The sequence below is a fragment of the Mya arenaria genome, chromosome 17, assembly GCF_026914265.1.
Source record: "Mya arenaria isolate MELC-2E11 chromosome 17, ASM2691426v1".
In the NCBI taxonomy this organism is placed as follows: domain Eukaryota; kingdom Metazoa; phylum Mollusca; class Bivalvia; order Myida; family Myidae; genus Mya; species Mya arenaria.
In genome coordinates this window covers 9,511,248-9,535,865 of record NC_069138.1, presented here as the reverse complement: position 1 = coordinate 9,535,865, position 24,618 = coordinate 9,511,248, and the positions used below count along the sequence as shown (strand labels likewise).

Here is a 24,618-nt window from a genome sequence, read left to right as displayed (position 1 = left end):
GATCTCAAAACCAATAGGTCATGTACTGGTCATGACCAACTTGCAAACCGAAGTAAGTATGAAGTTCCTGGACCCAAAGGGTCTTCAGTTATTAAGCGAGTTTTTTTCACCTCAACGTCACCTTGACCTATGACCTTCTGATCTCAACATCAATACTGGTCATGATGAACCTGCATACCAAGTTTGAAGTTTCTCAAGTTATTAAGCGGAGACGAAGTGTGACGTACGGAATGACGGTCTTACTGACGGACATGGCAAAAACAATATCCCCCATTAATTGGGGGGGTGTGGACATAACACACAACACACATTATTCTCTTGCTATCACCAAGACGGTAATGGTAGTCGTTGTCTTGCGAGGTCAAAGGTGACAGAAACCTATTACTTTCTATAAGAGTTCTATGTGGTCAGTACATAAAATACTTTCCTAAAAAATATTTTTCATAAAATGAAAGATTAGAATTTTTGTATATTAGTTATATATAACATATACATTCACATGACCAGATATTTATGATCAACATTGGCTGAACTGTTCTTTAGCCATGCCAGGAACCTTAAAGAACTTGCGAGATGAGACGGGACGGGAAGAGAACAACACTGGAGCTCCATGGAAGTATTTTACTTTCATTAGTTACAAAGCTGTGCCGTACATGATATAAATGTATGACCAATATGGAATCACATATAAATGCTTGTCTATATACATGTGTCTGTACAAATCAATAGGTGAAATCCGTCCCTCTTGTAACAGACACGAGAGGATGATAGTTGTGTGAAATATACTAATACTCAAACATCTGTTTATAAATATGGGTTAAATGAAATTCAAGTTACTTATTTCAGACAGGAACAGAAAACCACATAAAAAATGAAGCATGTTCTGTTTCGCAATGTACTAAATGACATTTAAAACTCAATTAAATATCCAGCATTATTATCTGCGACAACTCTTAGGGCACCAACAATATTTGATGAATAAAAATCTAATCAAAATTTGGCTTTTTGACAGGAAACAGTTTTGAAAGGTACACATACACAATTTGGAATGCGAATGGCATTCTTAAATTCGAATGTATCTAAAAGCACTATGTACCCTCCAGGTTACAACCTTTTAACTCCATAACATAGCATGCATTTCATAAAACATCCATTATGCAGACAACCTCGTCATAATTTGGTTAAATACAAATATTCTGTCTACAGACATACATTAACAAAAATATATTCTAGTGTTCGATTTAGGTTTCACTTGATGTGTTTAACACAATGAAAGACAGGTCCATTACTATATGAGTATATTCCTTCCAATCTAAAACAGTAGCAAATACATAAACATAAATACATGTACACACACTCACTACCCAAGTATGATGAACTATTTGAAGCACAATTTAGTGTAAGATATCACAAGAGAGAGAAGTGCATTCCAGGTTCATAATTGTACATGCCTGGTCCATAACGTTACATGCCTGGTCCATAATGTTTCATGCCCGGTCAATATTGTTAAATACCAGGTCTATAATGTTACATGTCCATAATATTACATGCCTGGTTCATTATGTTACATGCCTGGGGGCCGTTTCAATAAATAATTTTAGTCTTAACTTTAACCAAAATCGTTAATGAAACAGGCCCCAGGTCCATAATGTTACACATATTGCACAGTAAACATTTGCCATAAAATATCAGAATATTCTTCAATGGAAATAATAGTATTGTGAAATATGTTCACAACCACAGAAAATATAAACAAATTGGTTGATGTATTTAGAGAGAGACAATGATAAAACAGCACAAGAACGTGTTTGTTGGTGTTGAATTCCAATAAACAAATCAGAAATATAACATATTCTTAATATTATTATCAATTTAAAATTGGGAAAACCACAACTATAAATTCTTGCTACAAAGAAGAATGGGGGCTTAGATAGATAATAATATATTGCAATATAACACTCAAACAAACTTTTTTCTTCTAACTCCATGCTTTTAAATTAACAAAAATAATAAGTAATTAGAAATGGCACCAAATCTTAGCCAAATGACGTCATATTGAAAATGACAACATCGATTTCTTTCCCAAACTGTGTGTGTTCACAGTAATTTTCTTGCAGTAAAACATGCTAAAATGATAGAAACAGTGAGATTATATTTATAAACTAAATGTTTCAAACGCTGAGTTTATCAGTCTATAATTGATCATTACTTTTCAAATAACCATCAAGCATGAAATTAAAAGAGAATGAAACAAATTTAACAAATGACATCTTAAAATGAGACAAGTCTGTAAAAGAATGCCAAATTGTTTTAAAGTAATTAAAATTCACAACTATTGCAAATATACAAAATCAAACTTTTATCTGTAGTGCTTGATTTTTCAGAGAAAACGCAGCAATCTATTCATTTCCCTGACTGGGCTTTTAAAATAACTGACCCGAGAGCGAAGTTGATCATGACACAAAATAAGTCTGTACACTTTTAGAGGTAAAGAAACATGTTTCACTAATGAAGTTAGATTTGTTTCCAAACAACCTAAATGAGAGCAATTGGTACGAGTACTTTACATATAGTAAGTCAACACAACATCGCTTGACTCAAGACATCAGTACCTGGAAGCATTTTCAGATCATTATCAACTATAAAAACAAAAAGCTGACTAGAATTGAAATAATGAATTGGCAGAACTAAAGGAGAGCAGATTCTGCAGAAAACTATTCTTATGTAAATTCTTAAGTAATAATTTTTTATGTTAAAGAAATAAGGTCAGGCTGAACATACCTGTAAAAGATTGAAACAATGGATCAACATGATCAACCTTATTGAATTATAACATGATTTGGTTAAAATTCCAAACAGGAAATTTAAAAGATATACAAAATAATAAGCTGACTCCTGGTTAGCACATATGTTGAACATAAATTGTCAATGTGTATAAAACCAGCCTTAAGAGGTGCAATAATGTCTTATGATCAAGGGCTCAGGTTAATCAATAGATATTCACCCAACTTGATCCACAACTGTCTCTTATGTGTCATGAGTTTATTAGATTTTCGTAAAGCTAGAATGAATTTCAACCAAATATATTATTACAAAATCTCACTACTCCTTTCAGTTTACTGAAAAGGCAATAAATAAAAGTTAATCACTCAGGATAGCAAACATATCCATGTTCATTTCTTAAAAACATACATTTAGTGATATAATAACTTATAATAGTCAAAGTCTTTGAAAAAAGACACCCATATTTTCATCTCATATCTGATGGCTAGAAGTCTCGACATAATTTCAAAATGCAAATTGCTTAAATGAAAACATGAATAATACTGGAAAAAAATGAATTTCTATCATATTTATTGAGTCAAGGTTAATAATGAATTATATATATAAATAAGAATTAATATTAAAAAAATGAACGATTTTGTCTTTTAACTATGATTCTATGAAATGCATCAACTGTTCTGATATTTGTAAAACTATTGGAGTATTTATATACAATTATTATATCATAAATAAGTACATTTATTTCAACTCGTAAAATAACTATTAAATATTAAAACTAGTGACCATACAAGCAAAAACAGTCCGGGCTAAACTTCCTGAATTGGACATTAACCGGACAAGGAATCACTCATATAACAGATGCAGTTCTTTTTAGCAGCTAAAATAGAAAAGATCTAACCTCACAATCAAAATGTGGATTTTAATTTACAGTCACATTCAAAGTTAGTGTTGGTTTATATTGTAACCTAAATATGTGGACTAATCAAATTCGGGGATGATTTTTGGTTATTAATGCCTGTGTTTGCATGTATGGTCACATGTCGGTGCGCTAAGGGAAGGTGTGGCCTCATCTCTGTATGACATCCATGATCTCACGGTTAACGGCATGTATGTCTGCAAGGAGGGAGGCCCCGGTGCTTGGGTTGGCGCTTGTGTATGTGCGCACAGTCTGCTGGAGGGCTTGGAGCCGGGAGAGCAACTCACGAGTGTGGAACTTGGCGTGGGGTGGAAGGCCCTCAACATATGCCTGGCATGCCCTGCAAAACGCCTCAATTTCCTCCACCAGCTCTAGGAAGTTAACGCTTGACTTGTTCCCGGCAGTGGACAGCCCACTCACGCACATCTTCAACCGCTCGGAGGCACTCACTACCATGTCCTTCGTCACTGGAGCATCACACTCCTCATCCCGGTGTTCACCATTGTTAAAACAATCAGGTCTATTTGATATTGGGGTACCAGCCCCTTTTGGTTTTATTCCAGTAATTATGTGTTTGTCCTCTTTACTGACTGGTTTACTGGGCACCTCTGGAAGAACTTTATTCAGTTTTTCATCCTTAAACGACTCTCTGCCAGGCTCAGATCTCTGGAAGGGCCGGAAGGAACTGAACTCTGAGCCTACAGGCTGAAATTTTGCAACTTTGGATAACACTGAGGCATTCACATTTGTGTCTGTGTTGGACACCTGGTTTAAGTCTCTCTGCATGTCGTCAGAGGCAGACCCTGACCTTGGTTTGGGGGTAAAAGGGGGGCGGAGGGGGACCTTGCTGTCCTGGCTGTGTCTCCGGGGGTCAAAGGACGAGTCTGGGCTGCTAACCACAGTCGAGTCCGTACTGGAGGGGCTGAACGAGTCCTTCAGGCCAGTCTTCTGTGTAGTGGCCAACTTTGGGGATTGGGTAGGCCGATCTGAGGGACTCTGAGCGTGACTCTCAGAATCCTCTAATTTTAACACATTTTCTGTTTGATCTAGAAAAAGTCTTGAGAATCTAGGACTAGGCTTAGGTCTTGAATCCCCATGGAAGGGGGACTCCCTCCCTAGACTCGGGTCAGTGGGGGAGGATTTAGAGCCAGGGATAAGGTCCGATTTCTGCCTCTGTAAACCACTATATTGAGCCTTCGGATTGTCAACAATCACATGAGAGGACTGGGATTTCACTACCGCAGAGGGACGCACGTTTGACTCCTGCTGTATCCCAGTATCAGAGTCATTTCTAGCACCTAGAGAGGCCGCGGCTCCTTGAAGGGTTGAGGCGAGGTCAGCGGGCCCGGGGCCATGCAGGAGCCCATTTGGCTGGGAAACGGGGCAGGAGGCAACACTGGCGGTGTCTGTGCCTGAGTCATGGTCCTCCACAGCAGGCAGCTCCCTGCCCCCAACTACCCCGACCTCACTCTGCATGGAGGCCAGGTACTCCCCTATACGAACACCCTTCGGAATTGTCCCGTACTTATTTATAGTCTGAGCCACATTATTCACATCCAATTTTCCCACTGTGATACTGTCATCCCCCTCAGCCTCCATGCTGTGACTTGTGTTCAGTTTAGGCCGAGGCACTCGACGTTTTTGTCTCAAGCTCGCTGAATGGGGCAGTGGTAAAGGCACTTTTGGATACTGCTTCCCTCTAAAACTGGTGGACATTAATTGCAATCCCTCCTCAGAGGTGCTTGTCCCAATGTCCACACTTTTAGTTCCTACACTCACATCACTGGCATGCTTATACTCCTGTTTGATCATGGGATATGAGAACTTCCTCCCACTACTGCGAGGGTCTGGCTGACCCTGCCGTGGAGACTGTGTGTCTGTCGAACGTGTGGCAGTGTCAGCATTGATCAGGTACTTCGACTTGTCAATGGCGAGGTTGCGGAGGCTGTCACTACTGCCCGTCCCACGGGAGATTCCCGAGTCCTCCATGCTTGGTCGGCCGTCCTTACCAGGATTGTCTGCCCGCTGGAAAGATTTTTGATTTGGAGGCAGCTGGGGTATGCGAGGGGCTTTGATGAATTCACTCAGATCTTTAGTGTTGGCAAAATTGTTGCTGTCAAAGGGGTATTCGGGGATGGTGTTGCTCTCTATCTTGGCTTTCTGCAGCTTCATCTTGGACTTGAGCTCAGAGTCCACTGCTTCGTCCTGCTCCTTGATGGCGGAGACTGTGCGGCGCGGTGGGGTTGGGGCAGACCCTCGCTTCCGAGCAGCAGCCGCTGCAGCAGACTTACGCCCCAGGATGTCACTAGCTTGCTGCACGCTGAAGTCCGAGTCAGGTGGCAGGACTCTCCGCCCTGCTGGTGGAGTGGGACCTAAAGACAGAAAAAAATAGTTAGATTTTGCCAGTGAATATCGCGGTTGGGCCCAGAGAATTTTAATTTCACTAGTCCGCCCGGGCGAGTAAAGTTCTCCAGATTCAATCCTTATCCTATTTATTTCCAAAACAAAATGATTGTGATAAACATAATAATTAAAATACCGGATGGTACCAGTAAAATTGATTCCAGAAATGTGACCTCATAAAGGGCAAGTAATTTAGTACATATTTTTATGAACTGCACATTGTCGAATGTGGAGACTGTTTAATCGATTTTATGTTGTATGCTGTAGATATTTCTTAAGGGAATCAAGGAAAACAAATGAATAATTATTAATTGTTAAATTATTTAATTACTTTTCATTAATTATTAAAAATGTTTTTAGTAAGATTATTGCCTTTGATAGTAAATTTGAGTGGCTGCAAATCTAGCTAATTAGTAATCAGTGTTACCTGATTCGGTTTGAAAATTTCATTGAAAAGGTAGGACAAGTAATTTTTGCGCAGGGCGAGTAGAAGTTCGGATTCACTGAGCCTGCAGGGCAAGTGACCCAAAACAAATTGTTTGAGGTCTGAAGAATAAGTTATTTCTAGCATATAATTCAATGAAGTGAAATGGTCATGAGAAACAAATTGATCCCAAAACCACAATTCCAATGTTATTTACTTGGTGTTATTCCCAAGTGTGTATACCAGACCAAGTGTGTATACTAGACCAAGTGTGTATTCCAGACTGTTAGCTATACCTGCGCTGTGTCGGCCATCACTGCTCTCAGAGCTAGGTGCTCGAACTTTCTTCCCACCGCCACCTGGAGAGTCCGACATCTCCAACTCACGCTCAACCTCTGGAATACAACACACGGTCAGTCACTGACATGATTAAGAAACAGTACAAGAAACGCTACCACTTCTTTTTAATCCTTACTACCTACAGTAACTGGAAATAATATCTACTTTAAATAATGACAAAAATACACATTTATAGTTTTCTCTCTCTTTTTGATGGTTAATACCAAAGTTTCAAAGATTATTGGCATTTTGCCTATGGCAATTAAATTAGCAAACATATTATCATGATGGCCAAGACATTCATTCTCATGATTAATATATATGAATATCCAGGGTTCTAAATAATCACCGGATTGGGGCCAAAATGGAAGGTTGAAATTGGTTTGTAGCTGGTTAAAATTTACCGGTTTTTTGTAAATATTATCAGAACATAAGAAACTAGTTGGTTCCATTTCTTTACGGGACGGTTCAGCATTGATTTGTAGCTGGTTAAAATTTACAGTTTTTTGCAAATATTATCAGAACATAAGAAACTGATTGGTAACATTTCTTTTAGGGATGCTTCAGCCCAAAGTTATTGATAACCCTAATACCACACTTACACAGACATATATTCTTGAGAACACAGCATACAGCTTCTATAATATAGTGTGAATGAATTTCTTAATTACCATACAACACCAAGCCACAATAGGACAAATAGTGTTATGGTATGTTCTGTTATTAGCCCCATATTTCCCACCAGATTGTTTCCCCTAGTGTGTACACCTTATATCTCACCTTCGTTGACAGTGGAATCTGGGAACATTGTCTCCAGGTCTTGTACAATCTCTACAAACGTTGGCCGGTCATTCGGGTCCCAGCACCAACCTGCACAGCACACAGAAGCAGACATTACCATTTGTTACTATAAAAAGAACACCTGCACAACACACAGGAGGCAGACATTACCATTTGTTACTACAGTAAAACTGCAAACTGCAGTCGCCGGGGACCGAGCCTAAACCTCGAGGGAACCGAAGTTTTGAACAACCCGATTTTCAATTCTCCAGTCTGTTATGAAATATATTTCAGTGTATTTCAAGTATGAATTAGTCTGTTTACTAAGACACCGATTATGTATTGCGTTGTGGAAATTGCTCATATGTTCAAAGGCTGTCGTTTACTATATGTATACTAAATATAAAATGTAAAAGAAGATATCAATAAATCGACTATTTTTTTTTTACAAAATGGCCATATTGCAAAGCGAAGTGACAAAAAGAATTTCTTTTCAGAGATTCCGATATTGGATCGATATGGTAGTGTTTATTCATATTTTTATTACTCATTTACATTTCTCAGAATTAAGTTCTCGTCATTAACTTCTCATAATTATCTTCTAAAGTGCCCATATCAACTAATATCCGTCATGCATTACAGTGTTAAACAATTTTTCACACCTTATCAATTGCCTTTCAACTGTCATTGCAATTTTTACAACTTGCGAAAATTTTAATACCTAGCAATTGTTTGTTTACTTTGGAACAAGCGTTCGGGAAGAAGTGTGAAATTATGACCTCGAGGGAGCCATAAGGATTTGTGTACTTGGGACCGAGAATATTGCTTGACTCCTCGACATAATTAGATTTCGATGCAGCGTAGGTATATTTTATATGAAAATAGAAGGAAAAAAGTTAGGGACCAAGCTCCAACTTCGAGGGAACGCCGGTTCTCGAACGACCGCTTGTTTGAACGACCGCAGTTTTACTGTATAGACAGTACACCTGCACTGCACACAGGAGGCAGATATTACCATTAGTTACTATAGATAGTACACCTGCACTGCACACAGGAGGCAGTCATTACCATTTGTTACTATAGACAGTACACCTGCACAGCACACAGGAGGCAGACATTACCAATTGTTACTATAGACAGTACACCTGCACTGCACACAGGAGGCAGAGATTACCATTTGTTACTATAGACAGTACACCTGCACTGCACACAGGAGGCAGAGATTACCATTTGTTACTATAGATTGTACACCTGCACGGCACAAAGGAGGCAGATGTTACCATATTTAACTTTAGATAGTACACATTTTATTAAACAGGGATGGTACACACGAAACATCTTGCCTTCCAAAACAGTATAACTCTCAGAAATCAGACAGAGCTGGTTCTCACAAACATATTAAGTAATTTCATAACTTGAGTCAATTTCATAGTGAAATAAGTGTTTAATCATAAAAGTAGTTGTTGTTTTTTAAAGTCAATTGAAAATAAATTAATTCCGAAATTATTTAGTTATTAAATGGCCAGTGAAATACATTAGGGAAATGTTTTAAGTTGGGAAAATACATTTGAAGTTTTATGATACCTGGTCCTCACACATGCTACTTGTAACAAACTGTCTCCTATATGCAAGTGTAATAGTGTGTTTCTTACATCTCATCATGAGCTGGTATGACTTGGCGGGGCATCCCTGTGGTCGCTCCATGCGATATCCTCGCTCCAGCAGGTGATATACTTCTGTCAGGTCCACACCTGGGTATGGTGACATCCCATACGTAGCCAGCTCCCACAGCAGCACACCAAATGCTGAAATACACAGTAATAGTTCAACACCAGTGCTACATCATGGGTGTAGAGAGACATCACTTATATCGCCAGCTAACAATGTAACAAACTAAACTCTGAAACATACAGTAAAACACCGCATTATTTAAACCTCTCTTAGTAACCTTTGAAATACTTTGAGCTGGTGCTTAGGGGTGTTAGCATGCAAAAATGCAGCTTCACCATGTCCTCGGCAATAAGCCCTAAATTGGGCAAAACAGAGTAATAATTATGGAAATAAGGAAAACACTCACTAATAAAGAAGAACAAAACCTTGCAAAGGTTACAGAATATATGTGTTATGACTATACAATGCTCCAACTTAACAGGCATAAATAGCAGGGTGGAGCACCCTGATGCTCTTTTTTAGCACCCTGCTGCCTTTTTACTTCACCCTGCTGTGCCCTTTTGTTTTGAGAGTCAATTTTCAGAAATAAGTATAAAAATAATAAATATAGATAATTTTGACACTAAAGTAAAGATAACAGCTAAGGTATTCATAACATACTCTAAGTATTGAAAGTAGTTACAACACACACAATAAGAATTAAGGCTCATTCAATGTGCATCAAAAGTGACGTTTCTGACCTTGTACCTGACCCTTTTCAAATCCTAGCTGGTTCACTGACTATATGATACAAGTTAAATAAATATTTATGGAAAGTTTGAGACTGAATCCTTATTTTCACCCTCCATTTAGCCAACCCTGCAAGAAATCCGGCAGGTACCTACCCCAGACATCAGACCGCGTAGAGAACCTGTTGAAGGCGAGTCCCTCAGGAGCGGTCCACTTGATGGGGAACTTGGCACCGGCATGTGCGGTGTATGTGTCATCCTTCATGAGACGTGCCAGCCCAAAGTCTGCCACTTTCACCAGATGCTGCTCCCCCACCAGGCAGTTCCGCGCTGCCAAATCTCTGTAACCCATACATTTATATATGTTAACTAAAATATGGAGCTTAAATTTCAATAGTGGTCCATACATATTTGCTGAGAATCTGAACAGTAAGAGCAGAATATACTGAGAGTATATACCTGTGTATTGGTACCAGTGAGTGTGTATACCTGTGTATAGGTACCAGTGAGTGTGTATACCTGTGTATAGGTACCAGTGAGTGTGTATACCTGTGTATAGGTACCAGTGAGTGTGTATACCTGTGTATAGGTAGCAGTGAGTGTATACCTGTGTATAGGTACCAGTGAGTGTGTATACCTGTGTATAGGTACCAGTGAGTGTATACCTGTGTGTAGGTACCAGTGAGTGTGTATACCTGTGTATAGGTACCAGTGAGTGTATACCTGTGTATAGGTACCAGTGAGTGTGTATACCTGTGTATAGGTACCAGTGAGTGTATACCTGTGTGTAGGTACCAGTGAGTGTGTATACCTGTGTATAGGTACCAGTGAGTGTATACCTGTGTATTGGTACCAGTGAGTGTGTATACCTGTGTATAGGTACCAGTGAGTGTATACCTGTGTATAGGTACCAGTGAGTGTGTATACCTGTGTATAGGTACCAGTGAGTGTATACCTGTGTGTAGGTACCAGTGAGTGTGTATACCTGTGTATAGGTACCAGTGAGTGTGTATACCTGTGTGTAGGTACCAGTGAGTGTGTATACCTGTGTATTGGTACCAGTGAGTGTGTATACCTGTGTATAGGTACCAGTGAGCGTGTGTTCATGTGTATAGGTACCAGTGAGTGTATACCTGTGTATAGGTACCAGTGAGTGTATACCTGTGTATAGGTACCAGTGAGTGTGTATACCTGTGTATAGGTACCAGTGAGTGTGTATACCTGTGTATAGGTACCAGTGAGTGTGTATACCTGTGTATAGTTACCAGTGAGTGTATACCTGTGTATAGGTACCAGTGAGTATATACCTGTGTATAGGCACCAGTGAGTGTGTATACCTGTGTATTGGTACCAGTGAGTGTGTATACCTGTGTATTGGTACCAGTGAGTGTGTATACCTGTGTGTAGTTACCAGTGAGTGTGTACCTGTGTATAGGTACCAGTGAGTGTGTATACCTGTTTATAGGTACCAGTGAGCGTGTATACCTGTGTACAGGTACCAGTGAGTGTATACCTGTGTATAGGTACCAGTGAGTGTGTACCTGTGTATAGGTACCAGTGAGTGTGCATACCTGTTTATAGGTACCAGTGAGCGTGTATACCTGTGTACAGGTACCAGTGAATGTATACCTGTGTACAGGTACCAGTGAGTGTATACCTGTGTATAGGTACCAGTGAGTGTGTATACCTGTGTATTGGTACCAGTGAGTGTGTATACCTGTGTATAGGTACCAGTGAGCGTGTATACCTGTGTATAGGTACCAGTGAGTGTGTATACCTGTGTATAGGTACCAGTGAGTGTGTATACCTGTGTATAGTTACCAGTGAGTGTGTATACCTGTTTATAGGTACCAGTGAGTGTATACCTGTGTATAGGTACCAGTGAGTGTGTATACCTGTTTATAGGTACCAGTGAGTGTATACCTGTGTATTGGTACCAGTGAGTGTGCATACCTGTTTATAGGTACCAGTGAGCGTGTATACCTGTGTACAGGTACCAGTGAGTGTATACCTGTGTACAGGTACCAGTGAGTGTATACCTGTGTATAGGTACCAGTGAGTGTGTATACCTGTGTATTGGTACCAGTGAGTGTGTATACCTGTGTATAGGTACCAGTGAGCGTGTATACCTGTGTATAGGTACCAGTGAGTGTGTATACCTGTGTATAGGTACCAGTGAGTGTGTATACCTGTGTATAGTTACCAGTGTGTGTGTATACCTGTTTATAGGTACCAGTGAGTGTATACCTGTGTATAGTTACCAGTGAGTGTGTATACCTGTTTATAGGTACCAGTGAGTGTGTATACCTGTGTATTGGTACCAGTGAGTGTGCATACCTGTTTATAGGTACCAGTGAGCGTGTATACCTGTGTGTAGGTACCAGTGAGTGTGTATACCTGTGTATTGGTACCAGTGAGTGTGTATACCTGTGTATAGGTACCAGTGAGTGTGTATACCTGTGTATTGGTACCAGTGAGTGTGTATACCTGTGTATAGGTACCAGTGAGTGTGTATACCTGTGTATAGGTACCAGTGAGTGTGTATACCTGTGTATTGGTACCAGTGAGAGTGTGTACCTGTGTATAGGTACCAGTGAGTGTGTATACCTGTGTATAGGTACCAGTGAGTGTATACCTGTGTATTGGTACCAGTGAGTGTATACCTGTGTATTGGTACCAGTGAGTGTGTATACCTGTGTTTTGGTACCAGTGAGTGTGTTTACCTGTGTATTGGTACCAGTGAGTGTGTATACCTGTGTATTGGTACCAGTGAGTGTGTATACCTGTGTATAGGTACCAGTGAGTGTGTGTACCTGTGTATAGGTACCAGTGAGTGTGTATACCTGTGTATTGGTACCAGTGAGTGTGTATACCTGTGTATTGGTACCAGTGAGTGTGTATACCTGTGTATTGGTACCAGTGAGTGTGTATACCTGTGTATTGGTACCAGTGAGTGTGTATACCTGTGTATAGGTACCAGTGAGTGTGTGTACCTGTGTATAGGTACCAGTGAGTGTGTGTACCTGTGTATAGGTACCAGTGAGTGTGTATACCTGTGTATAGGTACCAGTGAGCGTGTGTACCTGTGTATAGGTACCAGTGAGTGTGTATACCTGTGTATAGGTACCAGTGAGTGTATACCTGTGTATTGGTACCAGTGAGTGTATACCTGTGTATTGGTACCAGTGAGTGTGTGTACCTGTGTATAGGTACCAGTGAGTGTGTATACCTGTGTATAGGTACCAGTGAGTGTATACCTGTGTATAGGTACCAGTGAGTGTTTACCTGTGTACAGTTACCAGTGAGTGTGTGTACCTGTGTATAGGTACCAGTGAGTGTGTATACCTGTGTATAGGTACCAGTGAGTGTATACCTGTGTATAGGTACCAGTGAGTGTTTACCTGTGTATAGGTACCAGTGAGCGTGTGTTCATGTGTATTGGTACCAGTGAGTGTGTATACCTGTGTATTGGTACCAGTGAGTGTGTGTACCTGTGTACAGTTACCAGTGAGTGTGTATACCTGTGTATAGGTACCAGTGAGTGTGTGTACCTGTGTATAGGTACCAGTGAGCGTGTATACCTGTGTATAGGTACCAGTGAGTGTGTATACCTGTGTATAGGTACCAGTGAGTGTGTATACCTGTGTATAGTTACCAGTGAGTGTGTATACCTGTTTATAGGTACCAGTGAGTGTATACCTGTGTATTGGTACCAGTGAGTGTGCATACCTGTTTATAGGTACCAGTGAGCGTGTATACCTGTGTACAGGTACCAGTGAGTGTATACCTGTGTACAGGTACCAGTGAGTGTATACCTGTGTATAGGTACCAGTGAGTGTGTATACCTGTGTATTGGTACCAGTGAGTGTGTATACCTGTGTATAGGTACCAGTGAGCGTGTATACCTGTGTATAGGTACCAGTGAGTGTGTATACCTGTGTATAGGTACCAGTGAGTGTGTATACCTGTGTATAGTTACCAGTGTGTGTGTATACCTGTTTATAGGTACCAGTGAGTGTATACCTGTGTATAGTTACCAGTGAGTGTGTATACCTGTTTATAGGTACCAGTGAGTGTGTATACCTGTGTATTGGTACCAGTGAGTGTGCATACCTGTTTATAGGTACCAGTGAGCGTGTATACCTGTGTATAGGTACCAGTGAGTGTGTATACCTGTGTATTGGTACCAGTGAGTGTGTATACCTGTGTATAGGTACCAGTGAGTGTGTATACCTGTGTATTGGTACCAGTGAGTGTGTATACCTGTGTATAGGTACCAGTGAGCGTGTATACCTGTGTATAGGTACCAGTGAGTGTGTATACCTGTGTATTGGTACCAGTGAGTGTGTATACCTGTGTATAGGTACCAGTGAGTGTGTATACCTGTGTATAGGTACCAGTGAGTGTATACCTGTGTATTGGTACCAGTGAGTGTATACCTGTGTATTGGTACCAGTGAGTGTGTATACCTGTGTATTGGTACCAGTGAGTGTGTATACCTGTGTATTGGTACCAGTGAGTGTGTATACCTGTGTATTGGTACCAGTGAGTGTGTATACCTGTGTATAGGTACCAGTGAGTGTGTGTACCTGTGTATAGGTACCAGTGAGTGTGTATACCTGTGTATTGGTACCAGTGAGTGTGTATACCTGTGTATTGGTACCAGTGAGTGTGTATACCTGTGTATTGGTACCAGTGAGTGTGTATACCTGTGTATTGGTACCAGTGAGTGTGTATACCTGTGTATAGGTACCAGTGAGTGTGTATACCTGTGTATAGGTACCAGTGAGTGTGTGTACCTGTGTATAGGTACCAGTGAGTGTGTATACCTGTGTATAGGTACCAGTGAGCGTGTGTACCTGTGTATAGGTACCAGTGAGTGTGTATACCTGTGTATTGGTACCAGTGAGTGTATACCTGTGTATTGGTACCAGTGAGTGTGTGTACCTGTGTATAGGTACCAGTGAGTGTGTATACCTGTGTATAGGTACCAGTGAGTGTATACCTGTGTATAGGTACCAGTGAGTGTTTACCTGTGTACAGTTACCAGTGAGTGTGTGTACCTGTGTATAGGTACCAGTGAGTGTGTATACCTGTGTATAGGTACCAGTGAGTGTATACCTGTGTATAGGTACCAGTGAGTGTTTACCTGTGTATAGGTACCAGTGAGCGTGTGTTCATGTGTATTGGTACCAGTGAGTGTGTATACCTGTGTATTGGTACCAGTGAGTGTGTGTACCTGTGTACAGTTACCAGTGAGTGTGTATACCTGTGTATAGGTACCAGTGAGTGTGTGTACCTGTGTATAGGTACCAGTGAGTGTGTATACCTGTGTATAGGTACCAGTGAGTGTATACCTGTGTATTGGTACCAGTGAGTGTGTATACCTGTGTATTGGTACCAGTGAGTGTGTGTACCTGTGTATAGGTACCAGTGAGTGTGTATACCTGTGTATAGGTACCAGTGAGTGTTTACCTGTGTACAGTTACCAGTGAGTGTGTGTACCTGTGTATAGGTACCAGTGAGTGTGTATACCTGTGTATAGGTACCAGTGAGTGTGTACCTGTGTATTGGTACCAGTGAGCATGTGTACCTGTGTACAGTTACCAGTGAGTGTGTATACCTGTGTATAGGTACCAGTGAGTGTGTATACCTGTGTACAGTTACCAGTGAGTGTATACCTGTGTATTGGTACCAGTGAGTGTATACCTGTGTATTGGTACCAGTGAGTGTATACCTGTGTATTGGTACCAGTGAGTGTATACCTGTGTATTGGTACCAGTGAGTGTGTATACCTGTGTATAGGTACCAGTGAGTGTGTGTACCTGTGTATAGGTACCAGTGAGTGTGTATACCTGTGTATAGGTCCCGTGAGTGTGTATACCTGTGTGTTGGTACCAGTGAGTGTGTATACCTGTGTATAGTTACCAGTGAGTGTATACCTGTGTATAGGTACCAGTGAGTGTATACCTGTGTATAGGTACCAGTGAGTGTATACCTGTGTATAGGTACCAGTGAGTGTGTATACCTGTGTATAGGTACCAGTGAGTGTATACCTGTGTATAGGTACCAGTGAGTGTATACCTGTGTATAGGTACCAGTGAGTGTATACCTGTGTATAGGTACCAGTGAGTGTGTATACCTGTGTATTGGTACCAGTGAGTGTGTATACCTGTGTACAGTTACCAGTGAGTGTATACCTGTGTATAGGTACCAGTGAGTGTATACCTGTGTATAGTTACCAGTGAGTGTATACCTGTGTATAGGTACCAGTGAGCGTGTGTATACCTGTGTATAGTTACCAGTGAGTGTATACCTGTGTATAGGTACCAGTGAGTGTATACCTGTGTATAGGTACCAGTGAGTGTATACCTGTGTATAGGTACCAGTGAGTGTGTATACCTGTGTATTGGTACCAGTGAGTGTGTATACCTGTGTATAGTTACCAGTGAGTGTATACCTGTGTATAGGTACCAGTGAGTGTGTATACCTGTGTATTGGTACCAGTGAGTGTATACCTGTGTATAGGTACCAGTGAGTGTGTATACCTGTGTATTGGTACCAGTGAGTGTGTATACCTGTGTATTGGTACCAGTGAGTGTGTATACCTGTGTATTGGTACCAGTGAGTGTATATACCTGTGTATTGGTACCAGTGAGTGTGTATACCTGTGTATTGGTACCAGTGAGTGTATACCTGGGTATAGGTACCAGTGAGTGTGTATACCTGTGTATAGTTACCAGTGAGTGTATACCTGGGTATAGGTACCAGTGAGTGTGTATACCTGGGTATAGTTACCAGTGAGTGTATACCTGGGTATAGGTACCAGTGAGTGTGTATACCTGTGTATTGGTACCAGTGAGTGTATACCTGGGTATAGGTACCAGTGAGTGTGTATACCTGTGTATAGTTACCAGTGAGTGTATACCTGGGTATAGGTACCAGTGAGTGTGTATACCTGTGTATTGGTACCAGTGAGTGTATACCTGGGTATAGGTACCAGTGAGTGTGTATACCTGTGTATAGGTACCAGTGAGTGTGTATACCTGTGTATAGGTACCAGTGAGTGTTTACCTGTGTATAGGTACCAGTGAGCGTGTGTTCATGTGTATAGGTACCAGTGAGCGTGTGTACCTGTGTATAGGTACCAGTGAGCGTGTGTACCTGTGTATAGGTAGCAGTGAGTGTGTATATCTGTGTATTGGTACCAGTGAGCGTGTGTACCTGTGTATAGGTACCAGTGAGCATGTGTACCTGTGTATTGGTACCAGTGAGCGTGTGTTCCTGTGTATAGGTACCAGTGTGTTCCTGTGTATTGGTACCAGTGAGCGTGTGTACCTGTGTATTGGTACCAGTGAGCGTGTGTACCTGTGTATTGGTACCAGTGAGCGTGTGTACCTGTGTATTGGTACCAGTGAGCGTGTGTACCTGTGTATAGGTACCAGTGAGCGTGTGTACCTGTGTATTGGTACCAGTGAGCGTGTGTACCTGTGTATTGGTACCAGTGAACATGTGTATCTGTGTATAGGTACCAGTGAGTGTATCTACCTGTGTATAGGTACTTGTGAGTGTGCATACCTGTGTATGAAGAGTTTCTCCTCCAGGTAGGCCATGGCTGCCGCGATCTGTGAGGCCATGTACATTAGGATGGTGGGACCCAGAACCTCCTTGTTAGAGCCACGCAGGAAATCAAGCAGGTTACCGTGGGTCATGAACTCGGTCACAATGTAGAATGGCGGCTCTCGTGTACACACACCTGTATTTAAACATATACATGGTTCATTGTTGGCTTCCTCAATGAAAACAGCAACACTATCCTAAAATTGCATCGATCAAACTGACTACTGCATGAAAGATTTACTTAAAATACTGAAAATATACAGTAAAACTGCGATTGCTTGAGGACACCAGGAACTGATGTTTCGAACTACCAAAGTTTCAAATTCACAGTCTGTTATGAATTGTTCATCAGTTAATATTAAGTTTAAAGTATTTAAACCGAATATTTACATTCCACATTGATTATGTATTGCGTTGCGGAAATCTGTCATATGTTCAAAGGCTGACATATATCGTAAATGTAAAAGAAAAACCAAAATATGAATAAAGAACAGTAGAGTTTATTTTTACAAAAAGCACATTTTCTACACAAGTAAAATTGAAATATGACAGTGCATATTATGATCATAATTATCTTCTCAAATGCCCTTTATCAAGTAAAAGTGGTCATGCGTTAATATTTTTCACACTTTATCAAAGTTTCTTGGAAAGTCATTGCAATTTTTGCAACTTGCAAAAATTTTAACAATAGCTATAGTTCGATATTTTTGGAACACAAGTGTGAAATTATGACCTCTAGGGAGTCATAAGGTTTTGTGCATAATTTGTGTATTTGGATCTGGCAATTGTGCTTGACTCCTCGACTTATTTAGGTTTAGATGCAGCATCAGTATATATTATTTGCAAATACTAAGAAAAATTTCCGGGACAAAGCTTTGACCTCGAGGGACTGCCGGTTCTCAAAGGACCTAACCCTGCTCGAACAACCGCAGTTTAACTGTATGACCAATAGTTCACATTTTGATGACTTTTACATTAAATCCGAATTGTGAAATAATGGGGATATAGACTGAGTGAAGTGTGATGGGTATTCATTTCAAGGCCTAATACTGAGTATGGAAGGGAAGTTGTTTGAAATGAGGTGTCCTCATCACGTAGTTGCCCTGAGCTAGCATACAAGTAAGAAGGTTGAGCTAGAGATTTGCACATTCCCACCAGCAGTACCAAGTAAGTTTTGGGTTAGCATAGCAAGGGAGTGGGTTGAGCTAGAAATTAGTCATATTCAGAGCTGTAGCAACAGGAAGGGTACATACCCACCAGCAGTACCAGGTAGGGTAAGGGTTAGCATAACAAGGGAGTAGGGTGAGCTAGATATTGGTCATATTCAGAGCTGTAGCAACAGGAAGGGTACATACCCACCAGCAGTACCAGTTAGGGTAAGGGTTAGCATAACAAGGGAGTGGGTTGAGCTAGATATTGGGTCACATACAGAGATGTTGTAACAGGTAGGGTAAGGGTTAGCATAACAAGGGAGTGGGTTGAGCTAGATATTGGGTCACATACAGAGATGTTGTAACAGGTAAGGTAAGGGTTAGCATAACAAGGGAGTGGGTAAAGATAGATATTAGTCATATTCAGAGCTGTAGCAACAGGAAGGGTACATACCCACCAGCAGTATCAGCTGTTGTACCAGGTTGGGCTAGGATAAGCATAAAAGGGGAGTGGGTTGAGCTGGAGATTGGTTACATACCGAGCAGTTGTACCAGGTTGGGATGTTTCATGGCCTTCATGATGCCAGCCTCCTCCAGGAAATCCTTCAAGGCCATTGTGTCCTCCTGTATTACACACACATATAAAGAGTTGGAAACATTTTCTTTATCTACTATTGTTAACATTGAAGATTAGTCAACAAGAAGTTTTTTATAAATGCCATGATTCTGTTAAACATTTATCAATACATGGTACTTCAATCTAACGTTCCAGTGTAATAAAAGTATTTGATTGGTTAACAGTGTTTGTGGTTTGTTTGTGGGTAATTTTGAGCAAAGCAGGGAGTTGTTTGTATCACAGCTCGACATTAATGGTCGTCCGATTGTCCCCAGCAAGTCCAAGTTGGGCATTCAACCTTATTCTATTCTACTGGTCTGATCAAGCAAGAACAAGAATCTTTATTGAATTGAAGCAAATAAACAACTTTATATCAAGGCTAGTACTATTTTGAAACTTGTCCAACAGAACAAACAAATTTGTAAGTTTATATCAAGCCCTGTTGATTGAAACGGAGTGGTTCTTCTGAGAGTAATAATGAGCAGAAAAGAGTAGTTTACATCGGAGTAATAATGAGTAAAACAGAGTGGTCTGAATAGGAGTAATAATGAGTAAAACAGAGTGGTCTGAATAGGAGTAATAATGAGTAAAACAGAGTGGTCTGAATAGGAGTAATAATGAGTAGAACAGAGTGGTCTGAATAGGAGTAATAATGAGTAAAACAGAGTGGTCTGAATAGGAGTAATAATGAGTAAAACAGAGTGGTCTGAATAGGAGTAATAATGAGTAAAACAGAGTGGTCTGAATAGGAGTAATAATGAGTAAAACAGGGTGGTCTGAATAGGAGTAATAATGAGTAAAACAGAGTGGTCTGAATAGGAGTAATAATGAGTAAAACAGAGTGGTCTGAATAGGAGTAATAATGAGTAAAACAGAGTGGTCTGAATAGGAGTAATAATGAGTAAAACAGAGAGTGGCACGTATAGGAGTTAAAATGTGTAAAATAGAGAGTGGCACATATAGGAGTTAAAATGTGTAAAATAGAGAGTGGCACGTATAGGAGTTAAAATGAGTAAAATAGAGAGTGGCACGTATAGGAGTTAAAATGTGTTAAATAGAGAGTGGCACGTATAGGAGTTAAAATGAGTAAAATAGAGAGTGGCACGTATAGGAGTTAAAATGTGTAAAATAGAGAGTGGCACGTATAGGAGTTAAAATGTGTAAAATAGAGAGTGGCACGTATAGGAGTTAAAATGTGTAAAATAGAGAGTGGCACGTATAGGAGTTAAAATGAGTAAAATAGAGAGTGGCACGTATAGGAGTTAAAATGTGTAAAATAGAGAGTGGCACGTATAGGAGTTAAAATGTGTAAAATAGAGAGTGGCACGTATAGGAGTTAAAATGTGTAAAATAGAGAGTGGCACGTATAGGAGTTAAAATGTGTAAAATAGAGAGTGGCACGTATAGGAGTTAAAATGTGTAAAATAGAGAGTGGCACGTATAGGAGTTAAAATGTGTAAAATAGAGAGTGGCACGTATAGGAGTTAAAATGTGTAAAATAGAGAGTGGCACGTATAGGAGTTAAAATGTGTAAAATAGAGAGTGGCACGTATAGGAGTTAAAATGTGTAAAAATAGAGAGTGGCACGTATAGGAGTTAAAATGTGTAAAATAGAGAGTGGCACGTATAGGAGTTAAAATGTGTAAAATAGAGAGTGGCACGTATAGGAGTTAAAATGTGTAAAATAGAGAGTGGCACGTATAGGAGTTAAAATGTGTAAAATAGAGAGTGGCACGTATAGGAGTTAAAATGTGTAAAAATAGAGAGTGGCACATATAGGAGTTAAAATGTGTAAAATAGCGAGTGGCACGTATAGGAGTTAAAATGTGTAAAATAGAGAGTGGCACGTATAGGAGTTAAAATGTGTAAAATGGAGAGTGGCACATATAGGAGTTAAAATGTGCAAAAATAGCGAGTGGCATGTATAGGAGTTAAAATGTGTAAAATAGAGAGTGGCACGTGTAGGAGTTAAAATGTGTAAAAATAGAGAGTGGCACGTATAGGAGTTAAAATGTGTAAAAATAGAGAGTGGCACGTATAGGAGTTAAAATGTGTAAAATAGAGAGTGGCACGTATAGGAGTTAAAATGTGTAAAAATAGAGAGTGGCACGTATAGGAGTTAAAATGTGTAAAATAGAGAGTGGCACGTATAGGAGTTAAAATGTGTAAAGCATAGTGTTTAATAAGTAAAACAGAGAGTGGCTTCTATGGAACTAATAATGTTTAAAACGAGTGTGGTTTGTATGCGAGGAATAATATTAAGTAAAACAGAGGGTGGTGTGCATGGGAGTAATAATAATTTAAAAAAATAAGAGGCTTGTAGACAAGTAATGTTGAGTAAAACAACAAAGTTGTTTGTTACCTTTAGTGTTTTGACAGCTACTGTTTTGTTGTAACGTTTCCAAACAGCTTCGTAGACATCACCATACTGACCCCCACCTGAAGCAAACAACATGCATATACAGGATACATTAAGGTGTAAGGAGAACCTTTCACATTAACATTAACAAGGTATTTTTACCAAAGTATTGAACTTATACAATGAGTTATTAAAAATATCCATATGAGCCAAGCCCTTAACTCCACTCCGTGCTAATCATCAGTTGCCTACAATCTGCACCCAGTCCTCCCCCCCCCAATTAAATCAGGTGCCCAGAGTCTGTACCCAGAATTCTGCCACACATTTTTACTACTTGAATTATGTCATTAATTTTTCTCGATGAGGCATTTCGTAAGCAGTGCTTCATAGCCATTCCCCCCGTTTCCGTAGTCTGTACCCAGGCTTTTCCCCTCGGTACAACCAATTTCTCACAGTCTGTACCAACGTCTTCACTTCTACATAATTCCTTAATTATTCAGATACTCGAACCCCTCAGCCTGTGATTTTGAAGCTCTACAACACTATTTCCCTATTGACAATGGCTGTCAAAGCACTCACCAAGGCGATGTTTCATAGCGATCTCTGTACGCTCTATCTCCCACTTGTCGGGCTCGGGGCTGAGGCCGAATACCGTTGGTTTCTGCCGTTTGGGAGCTGGGTAGAGCAGGGTGGTCACAAGGCCATCTGAGTGGATCGAGTGGTGATGGACCAGCTCTGCCAGTGTGTTGAACCGATGGTCCATCGTCACATACACCTGAATGCAGGCATATACATTTTTACACTGTCACAAACTTTAATGCAACTTCTTTATTGTGAAACAAGGATGTATTGTATTATTATTGTAAACTATGAATATTGTAACATGACTATATTTTATTTTTGTCATGAATATTTCATTCTAACAAAGACTAAAAGACCATTCCAATGAGACCTGTACACCTTAAATCAGCCCCCACCTTGGTGTCAGAATCCTCAGATATTCGGTAGTGGTAGACACGGCCCTCATAGCGGACGGAGATGGAGCGCTGGCCGGGGCTACTCTCACTCTCTCGGACCAGGAAACTTCCATTAATCCCGCTGCTCAACAGGTACTCAGACGCATTCCTGCAAACAACAAGTTATTATTAATCTTTTTTTCTTCAAACATAAATCATAATAAAAACATGGTTGTCAAAACATTTGATGAGGATCCGATGAAATCTTCAGCACTTACCAAACAATGAACAATGTCAAAATTATTACTGATTTCTGCAATCGCAGCTAAACTTATGATGAACTCATCAAGTTTGAAAACCACGAAAATGACCTTTAAAAACGTTGTACAGTCATTATCATATCCCATTGGAATCTAGTCAACTACAAGTATTCCCATCCATTTCCATTAAGACCATGTTAGTCCCACATACCTGGAAATCTGTCCATGGTACCAGGAGAACTTGTCAAGGCTGTTGACGGGGGCAATGTAGTTGCTAGGAACCCAGCCAATGGTCCCAGCCTTGTTCTTCACTTCACACCATTCACCCCCTTTGTTGTAGCCCAGGATTGTCATCTGCTCTCCTGGAAACAGAAGCACACAAAACATTATTTCAATGGATGTCATACACACTGTTGTGTATACGTAATAACATAGACAAGCAAAACTTGTTGTCACACCAAAACCATGCCAATTTTATCATAAACAAGGATCATTACCTTTCAATTTTGACTTTATGTTCCATAATGTAGAGTACATTTAATATTAGAGTAATGATAATAATGTTGGTGTCTGTAGAACAATGCCAAATCAAAGATGACAACACAACAGCTAAATAACAAACAGTACTATTACTCTATATTTCAACTTGAATTTGAAGAACTGAATGTATCACCTGTTGGGAGCGGACATCATTGTCACACCAAATATAATACCAATTTAAATGCAAAACTGTGTTAAAAGTTTAATTATTTTGTACCAAAACAAGAAATAAACCAACAGTTACTGTATTTCAATGTTTTAAGCGGGTATACAGTAACGCTGGTGTTTCTTAGATGATTCATCTCATGATCTTACTTGATATGGAAATTGTGACCATAAACCAAGTTTCATCATTATTGGGCAATAATTAATTATGTTATTTCCTGCACAATATATAAACAAACTTTATTTTAATATAAAGGGGACATAACTCTGGTGTATGTGGAGTAATTCATCTGCCAATCAACTTTTACCAACTAACCCTACATCAACACCAAGTTTCATCATGACTGGGTTATCAAATCAATAAATTAACGATAATGTCTGCACAAGAAACAAACCAACCATTTTTCAAAGTAAAAAAGAAAGGGGGATAACCCTAGAAATACTCAGGCAATTGATCCAATATCCAAACTTGACTTGATCAAACTGCCTACAAACACTGCAACCAAGTTTCAACATGACTGGATGATAAATAATAAAGTTGTTGTTTTCATAGGGTTAAGCTGATGCCAATGATGCCATAAGTAATACATATTACCTTTTCAGGCAAGATAAAAACAGGAGACTCAGAGAGTTATAATCTTACACATTAAGACATAAGGGTTTTTGTTTCTTTACAAAATTTAATCATATAAAGGTTGGTTTTAATCATTACAGAATTGTCCTAAAAGTACTTCAGCCTATTGGTAATTGTAAGATCATAAGAGTACAATTTATTTCAGTGATTGGGGGTTAGACATGTGAAACCAGCTTGACCTAGTTTGTCTATGACTCCATACAATACCCACCACAAACAATGGGGGTGAATACAGTACATACATGTTCTTTACCCAGGGGGCCTTCGATATA

General features: G+C 39.9%; 1 protein-coding gene across 1 annotated transcript in view; it reads right to left on the bottom strand.

Annotated features, from left to right (window-relative positions):
- Positions 1-606: 606 nt before the first annotated feature.
- Positions 607-24,618, bottom strand: part of LOC128223952 (tyrosine-protein kinase Abl-like) — a 33,011-nt gene continuing 8,999 nt past the window's right edge. Inside the window, exons 3-13 of the mRNA XM_052933472.1 lie at positions 23,219-23,369; positions 22,769-22,916; positions 22,371-22,566; positions 21,795-21,871; positions 19,356-19,440; positions 17,624-17,801; positions 10,202-10,386; positions 9,299-9,451; positions 7,647-7,736; positions 6,824-6,922; positions 607-6,072 (exon numbers count right to left, since the gene is read on the bottom strand). Of these exons, the coding sequence (XP_052789432.1) occupies positions 3,851-6,072; positions 6,824-6,922; positions 7,647-7,736; positions 9,299-9,451; positions 10,202-10,386; positions 17,624-17,801; positions 19,356-19,440; positions 21,795-21,871; positions 22,371-22,566; positions 22,769-22,916; positions 23,219-23,369 (3,584 nt within the window). The 3' untranslated portion in view covers positions 607-3,850. The remainder of the gene's footprint in view (positions 6,073-6,823; positions 6,923-7,646; positions 7,737-9,298; positions 9,452-10,201; positions 10,387-17,623; positions 17,802-19,355; positions 19,441-21,794; positions 21,872-22,370; positions 22,567-22,768; positions 22,917-23,218; positions 23,370-24,618) is intronic.